This window comes from Calidris pugnax, unplaced genomic scaffold (genome assembly GCF_001431845.1).
Source record: "Calidris pugnax isolate Ruff unplaced genomic scaffold, ASM143184v1 scaffold125, whole genome shotgun sequence".
Classification (NCBI taxonomy): Eukaryota; Metazoa; Chordata; class Aves; order Charadriiformes; family Scolopacidae; genus Calidris; species Calidris pugnax.
Genome location: NW_015090906.1, coordinates 3791683 through 3800032, shown reverse-complemented (window position 1 = coordinate 3800032; position 8350 = coordinate 3791683). Strand labels below are relative to the sequence as shown.

The following is an 8350-nucleotide window of genomic DNA, read 5'->3' as shown; positions in this document are numbered from 1 at the left end:
TGTCCACATATAGTTTTCCAGAATGATTGGCGTGTAGTGGGAGGAATGTCAGGGTAGTAGCCACCCCATGCAAGTGTGTCACCTTGCAGGTACACCCTGTTCTTACCTGGATCGCTGGAAATTTTCAGCTAAGAAGTCCAGTTTGGGAAGGGGAAACTGGTTATTTCATGAGAGACAAAAATTGTGAGCATTTCTCCCCAGGTGCAAGCCAAGAGAACACAATTTAATTATTCTGAGGAACAAGACTCTTCCCAGCAGTAACTCCAGGTGCTTCAGAAAACTTCCTTCCAGAGGAATCCCAGCCACAAAGAGAGGACTAGCCATGAAACAGCCCAACAGACACATCATAGAACACCTTACTGAGATCCTGTCCTCATGAAATCCTGGGGAAGTCACCAAACCTGATGGCAAATAGTAAGGCTCTGAGCATCCTCAGCACTTATTCCTCATGTATATTTTCTCTGCCTTCTCCTTAAGAAATTTCAGCGTTTTGGGCTCTTTTGGGTGATATATTTGAGGAATTCGTGCCACCTAGTGGTCACACTGATTTCCCAATCCTGTTATTTTTACTGAAAAAAATTAAGCCACATTTGGTAGTTATGAGAGAACTGAAATAAGGGGTTACAAAATTAATGTTTAAATTAAATTCTGTTCTAAAGGGACTTTTTCATCTCTCCAGAGCAGTAGCAATTAGCTTACAAGTCCAGGGTCCCACATACCTCCAGAACAGCTATCTTAAGCCTTATATTTCTGATGAGAAAGAACTGGTTACACTGAGCTGGGGCAACATGTGTGAACAGAAATCAGCTTGGATGGACATTTCAAGCTGTATTAGATACCACCAACACAGCAAAGACTGGCTGCCCCATGTGTGCTGCTCTTGCAGTCCTGGATAAGCCTTGTCATGTTGATGGTTGGACTAGATGATCTTAAAGCTCCCTTCCATCCTAGACAATTCTATGGTTCTGTGATTCTATAGCTCCAACTGCACTCATGGAGGTGTTCCTCCAGCAGAGGAACCACAAAGATGATTAGGGGCCTGGAGCATCTCTCTTATGAGGAAAGGCTGAGGGACTTGGGTCTTTTTAGTCGGGAAAGAGAAGACTGAGGGGGGATCTGATCAACACTTAAAAGATGGAGATCAAGAGGAAGGGGCCAGTCCTTTTTCAGTGATGCCCAGGGATGGGACAAGAAGAAATGGTCACAAACTTGAATATAAGAAGTTCCACCTAACCATGAGGAGGAATTTCTTTACTCTGAGGGTGGCAGAGCCCTGGAACAGGCTGCTCAGAGACATGCAATCCATCTCAAAACCCGCCTGGACACGTTCCTGTGCAACCTGCTCTAGGTGGACCTGCGTTGGCAGGGGGATTGGACTAAATGTTCTCCAGAGGTCCCTTCCAACCTCGTATCATTCGGTGATTCTGTGATTCTGATTTCTAAGCTAACTTTAGGGGAGCTAACTTAAATACTGCTGGGACTACGGGCACATGGCACTGAGCAAAATCCACCGAAGAGGCTGAGTAAACAGAGTCCAAGGTATGTGGTTAGATTGTCAGTCCCTTGAATACATTATTTAAATCCAAGCTGGGTGTTTTACTCCCCACAGAGATGTAAGCCAACCTTCTGCTTGAAGCAGAGTGCCTGGGATCTTAATGGTAAGATCCCCCTCTGCTCAAAAAGCCTAGGATGGTGGTAACTGTAGAGCAGCTCACCCCGGGAGCTCTCATGTGACAGGTTCAAAAGGTTCATTCTATGTATAGTTAAGGTGTAGAACTTCTCACAGGATGCTATGAACCCTAAATTTTTATCCACTCTCTTCAGAGGAGATGGTAGGTTTTTGGAAAATAAATTAACTGCTAAATAACTGGAAACCATCTCCTGATGAGGACGTACCATAAGTACAAGTAGTTGGAGACTAAGAGGGTCTTTGGAAAATACCTTACATGCTTGCTTCAGTTCTTCTTCAGTTCTTATGTTCTGTCCTAAGCACCTTTGGCAGCTCTTGGCCGTGAGCTGAAAGGTCACTGCTTGTGTTCCTTGTGAGCCTCTGAGTGTAGTTTCAGGTCTCAGCCTGAGAAAACAACTCTTTTGAAAAGATGTGTAACAGCAGACTGCAGGAATCTTTTACTGAAACGTAGAAGTGTAACATAACGCATGATAAGATACCAGAATGTAATGAATATAATATAATCTTGTCTGCTGTTTTGTCACTGGATCCACGCAGTAATTCAGTCTTTTCCACTGAGATTGCTCAGACGTCTACAAAGTTCCTTCCTTCCCGAAGGAGTGGAAGGGGTACCCCAGCTCCTTTGGCCAGAAACCTTCCTCCCTATTGCTTTACTGCCTTATTTTATCCAATCTCTTGAAGTGCCCAACGAGGCAGGGAGGCCAAAACAGTTTTGAAAGCACCCAGGAGCTGTACAACGGGCATCTGAAAATACCGTCAGATGTTTTCACGTGAATAACTTCAAAAAACTAGAACTATCCTACCAGCAGCTCTGATCCATTCCCAGCCAGAGTGGAAAAAAGGTATTTGTGTGGATTGGGATCCAGCCCAAAGGTCTCTGCCAACCCCTGTGAGATGGCTGGGTGGGAGGGCCCTTGGAGAAGCACCGTGTTGCTGCCTCCATCGCTCTGAGAACCAGTCTTCACCTCATTTACTATAAACAAACAAGCTAGGAGTGAGTTCTTGCTTTGATCTTCAGAAGTTTTGGATACTCCAAGGTCTGCGCCCAGCAGGAAATTAGTCAAACATCATGGGAAGCTAGAAAAGCAAGAAGTGAGCCTATCCAAGCCTGAGCTGTTATCGAAGGCAGAGGCGAGTGAAGACACTATTTGGATAACCCTTGCTCAGGCACCACAGCTCAGATTTATGTTGCAAGGCAAATATTTACCTATGGCCTAAACAAAGTCAGCGTTTCAAAACTTTTTTTCAAAATACCTCATAACCCTGAGCCGTTTCCTTGAACTTGTCTCAGAGAAGGAAAGATCTTCCAACTAGTACCTATGCGGGCTGTTCTCGGGAGACAAGCAGGAAGAAAATGAAGCATCTGCTCTGCTTCCTGGTTTTCTTCCTCATTTCTGGAGTAGGGAGCTTTGATCTCGTTATCGACGAAATCCCAGATGTGAGTATTTCCAGGCCACGGCCTAGGTTTCATCAAAGCTGCAGCTGGCTTCAGTGGGAGCAGAATTGGGTCACTGCTTCACAGCTCTGCTTGTATCTCATGAATTCTCTTCTACTTTTAGCTGTAAATGGCATTGTGCCCATAATTGGGTTTTACCTGCCATTTGTAGTGTTGCCTTTTTAATATTATTAAAGTTGGGATAGTATGGGCATAATTCCAAGTTTCTTTTCAAGCAGGATTCATATTTTTATCTCAAATTTGCCTTTTCTGGTGGTTTTAACCTTTAAACATTGAAGTGAGCTTCTATGTTCAGACCTTCTATGTATTTTATATCCCGTTTCCCTGGAATAAACAGAAACAGAACACCTAGATATCTCTGTGAATGGGATCTCCTGTGTGAATCTCTATGAACTTCAGCAAAACTTTATATGGACTCAGGGTTTGGTTGACAGGAATTCAGATATGGAGTTAAGATCCTACTGACCATCAGCAGAGGGATGAAATATTTTATAGAAGAGCTTAGTAATTGCTTAGGATAATAAAATGATGAAAAGAAGTAAGGTTAGAGCTTTGACTCTGAGGCTGAGTCCGAATTTAAACCCCTGGACTCAGGTGAACTTAGATTTGGGTGTCTACACCCATCTCCACGTTGCCATACTGCAATATTTCTGTGAAATCAGCAGGGATGGCCTGAAGCTTTCTTTTCTTTTGCAAAATCAACAAAAGGAATCAGTGAGCAGGGATGTCCTCTTTTTCTACTTTCTTACAGCACTTTTCATGACACAGTGAGATTTTTATCCTAAGTTTATAATTCCCAGGAAAAATATTCCAGAACCTGTGGTTCTTTAACCACAAATGCCATATCAATTTAACGTCAATGTGCTTAAACAATTTCAATTAATTTTGTGTGAATCTTTGTGTGTATGCTCTCATACGGGTTTGATAGTAATTAATGAACTTAAAATTCTTTATTTCCATAAATTAAACTCCCAACAAATTTTAGAGTACTGCTGTGGTGTAAGAACCACAGCAGTAACTTCTAATTGAATCAGTGCAGCTTTGCACCGGGAAAAGACCTGATGTTCCTCTGCTGTCAGTGGGACAAATTTAATTCCCAGGTATTTTAGTATAAAACCAGAGGTAATTTCTACTGGCTTGAACACAAATTCTCTGACCTTGCTGGTTTAAGTGAGATCAGTACCTGAAATGCTGTATTTACCATTGCTGGCCCCATCTTGATGACAATCTGCCTCTTGCTCTTTATGGGCTTTTCGGTGAACTTAGATTTGGGTGTCTACACCTGTTTCCACATTGCCATACTACAATATTTCTGTGAAATCAGCAGGGATGGCCTGAAGCTTTCTTTTCTTTTGCAAAATTAACAAAAAGAATCAGTGAGCAGGAGTATCCTCTTTTTCTACCTTCTTATAGCACTTTTCATGACACAGTGAGATTTTTATCCTGAGTTTGTAATTCCCAGGAAAAATATTCCAGACCTGCAGTTCTTTCTAACCACAAATGCCATATCAATTTAACGTCAATGTGCTTAAACAATTTCAATTAATTTTGTGTGAATCTTTGTGTGTATGCTCTCATACGGGTTTGATAGTAATTAATGAACTTAAAATTCTTTATTTCCATAAATTAAACTCCCAACAAATTTTAGAGTACTGCTGTGGTGTAAGAACCACACTTCTAATTGAATCAGTGCAGCTTTGCACCAGGAAAAGACCTGATGTTCCTCTGCTGTCAGTGGGACAAGTTTAATTCTCAGGTATTTTAGTATAAAAACAGAGATAATTTCTACTGGCTTGAACAGAAATTCTCTGACCTTGCTGATTTAAGTGAGATCAGTACCTGAAATGCTCTATTTACCATGGCTGGCCCCATCCTGATGATAATCTACCTCTTGCTCTTTATGGGCTTTTGAGTGTGTTAAATATTACTCCTTGTTTCAGAAGAAAAGGCTGTAAAATGATAGTAAAGGTCATGGTCTTATAAGAGTATATAGAGCTAATTGGCCACAGGTGGAATGTGTGAAGGTGCAGCATTTTGGTCTCAAATGGCTTGCACCTTTGCTCCTTATTTGCACCAAGGGGAGCTAAATTCCTTTTGGAACTCTATTAGACCCCTAATCAATAGTAAATCAAGTGATAAACAATAAGCCAGCAGCAACACCTCTTTCTTTCTTCCCCTTTCTCCTCTAGGAAGTGGAAAACCTGATTGACCTGGAAATTGATGGATTTCCTTCAAGCTCCAAGACGAGAAATGGCAGGTACCAGGTACAGTACCCAGAAATGCTTCAAAGAAAGTGAACTCTCTGGTGAACTCTCTCCAGACAGCCTGGTCCATGGAAGGGGTTGTGAATGAAGCTAATTGGCCACAGGTGGAATGTGTGAAGATGCAGCATTTTGGTTTCAAATGGTTTGCACCTTTGCTCCTGTTCCAAGGGGAGCTAAATTCCCTTTAGAACTCTATTAGAGCCCTAATCAATAGTAAATCAAGTGATAAACAGTAAGCCAGCAGCACCACCTCTTTCTTTTTGCCTCTTTCTCCTCTAGGAAGTGGAAAACCTGATTGACCTGGAAATTGATGGATTTCCTTCAAGCTCCAAGACGAGAAATGGCAGGTACCAGGTACAGTACCCAGAAATGCTTCAAAGAAAGTGAACTCTCTGGTAAACTCTCTCCAGGCAGCCTGGTCCATGGCAGGGGTTGTGAGTGTGCAACCAGGTGGGACCAACAGGTCCTTATATGCATTGAGACCTCTGTATCTCTTGTTGGGATAAGAACTGCTACTGTCCTTCATACAGTACCTGGCACAACAAGGCTTTGTTCCATATCTGAGCTCCTGAGGACCATAACAGAGATGCTGAGCAGTGGAGATACTTGTCTGTCTAACTTCTTGTGTGGGGAAAAAATCCCATTGATACTAGTGGGTCTTTGGCATGAGAAAATGGGAAAGGACTTCAGACACTGGCAACGTGGGCTGGAACCCTGCAGTCCTGCAGGAAGTCCATTCATTCCCATTTAACTCCAGTCAAAAAAGTGCAGCGCTGTGTCACATGGGTCATGAGCTGGTGGAGTCTGAGACCAGGGAAGAACATTCCTTTCCAGCATCGCAGATTATTGTCTTCTGTCAGCTTCTGGAATAGAAACGTTTAAAACAGCATTGCAGGAGTTTTCTTGTGTTTTACACAGTAGTAATTAAGAACAATAATAATGAAATTAGTTGTTTGAAGGTATTATCTTTCGTTACACTGAATGAAAGAAAGGATGATCAGGGTGGACCTTGTCCTCCACCAAAGCTCTGGTGCTGCCTTTCTTGACCTTGTTCAGTGTAGTGAAAACACAAGATCCTCTTGGGTAAAGTTGGGGTTCACAGCATCTTTGAAGTTAAGTACAGGTGAATATGATTTTTCTTCATCCTAAGGCTTTTTGAAAGGGGCCTCACACAGAGTGTAAATGTAACTTTTTGATACCTAAAGCTCCCTTTACCCTGCCAGAAAAACAGAAGACTTTAGCACAAGTATGAATCAAGTCAGCTCACATTTTCCAGCCCAGTATTTAAATACTTTAATCATGATCTAAGCAGAAATCTTCTCTAACTGTGCTTCTTCAGGGCATCATTTCTTTCCAACGTGTCTGTATTGGTGCCGTATGTATTATCCTGCTTCTGTTCCCTAGTTTTTTGGATACAGGTGATAGAGATACATACATGTAGTTATTTGCAATTCTACCAGTGGTTTTGTTCCTTATATTCCCATATATTATTTCCCATCCTTTACCTATCAAATGAACCTTTGCAAACCAGTAGAACTAAGATCTTGGCTATAGGATGAGCTACCCTTATGTTAGTTCTGTCACAATAAAAAATTAATAAATGAGATTAAACTGAACTACATGAAACATCATGAGATGGTAGCTCAAGATGTTTCTGGCCAACAGAAGACATAGAGTTACTTGTTGTTAATCACTAGAGGAAGACTGTCTTCCAAATTATTGTTTTAACACTATGTTTTTCTACAACGAGCTCACTAGCCCATTGGCAACAAGACGTCAGAACTCCTCTGCAGACCCTACTGATTAGCTCTAAGTAGAAAGAATTGTTTTCTATGTCCAGATCAGGTATTCTGGTGAAAAACTATTTGCTCCTGAGTAACTCCAAAAATATTGCGTCTCAGGTATGCGAACGGTCCTTGTGACCATAGAAACAGAGCGGCCCATGGGCTGGAATGCAGGTAACCTTGTGAGCTCCATGTGATGGAACACTGCTGGTATCTCTGTTTTGAGATAGATAACAGAGCTTGTGTCTAGACTGTGAGGTGGGATGTTCTGCAGCATGTCTCCCAGACCTGGTTCCTGATCTCTGGCTGTTCAGAGCCAGGTGTGATCACACCTCTTTCTAGGTCTGGTTTCCTCTCCATGAGAACCAGCACAGGAAGGAAATGTGGAAGGAGAGAGGAAGGAATAAGCTGCTTGGAGAGCTTCCAAGCTCCCAGCATATAAATGCAGCCATAAAGACCAGGATTCATCTTCAGCACTGTGAAGACAAACTCTGCGAAGACTGGGGCTTGAAATAGCTCTTCTTGCACCTCACAGTAAGGGTCGTGATCCCCAAAAGGAGCCTGAGGAAGCTGCAATGAAAATGCAGTGTGTTAGGAAATGCCTCGCATGAAAACAAGTAAATCTGTGAGAAGACATCATGCTGGGCATCTGCTTTTCAATCTTTTCCTTAATTTACAGCTTCTTATGACTTTCCTTAGGAATTTTCATGCCCTGGTAGAAAATTAATTTCCTTCAAGTGCAGTATAACATCTCTGAGTCTGCTTGCCTTGTTTTACTAAGTCACACCTCAGAATCAGCCTGTGAACTGCAACTGAAGGCAACGGCAAGCTGGGCTTCTACAGACGGTGTTAAAAACTTTTGACACCACGGCTTCTTCCTCCACAGACTGGACAGGAAGCATCTATTATCCAGCAGCCCTGGATAATAGTTAGCTTGAAGCATTCAATAATTTCTTGATGGTGGACTGCACAGTAATTGCAACATTCATGCACAGTGATTTGAAGAAAGATCATTATGATGATTAGCGGACTTGAACGTCTCTTGGATTTGAAGAAAGATCATTATGATGATTAGCAGACTTGAATGTCTCTCGTATGAAAAAAGGCTGAGGGACTTTGGTCTTTTTAGTCTTTTAGGAGAAGGGAAGACTTGAGG

General features: G+C 42.1%; 1 protein-coding gene across 1 annotated transcript in view; it reads left to right on the top strand.

Moving 5' to 3' along the window:
- Nucleotides 1-2961: 2961 nt before the first annotated feature.
- Nucleotides 2962-8350, top strand: part of ITIH2 (inter-alpha-trypsin inhibitor heavy chain 2) — a 35271-nt gene continuing 29882 nt past the window's right edge. Inside the window, exons 1-2 of the mRNA XM_014949062.1 lie at nt 2962-3128; nt 5336-5410. Coding sequence (XP_014804548.1) covers nt 3045-3128; nt 5336-5410 — 159 coding nt within the window. The 5' untranslated portion in view covers nt 2962-3044. The remainder of the gene's footprint in view (nt 3129-5335; nt 5411-8350) is intronic.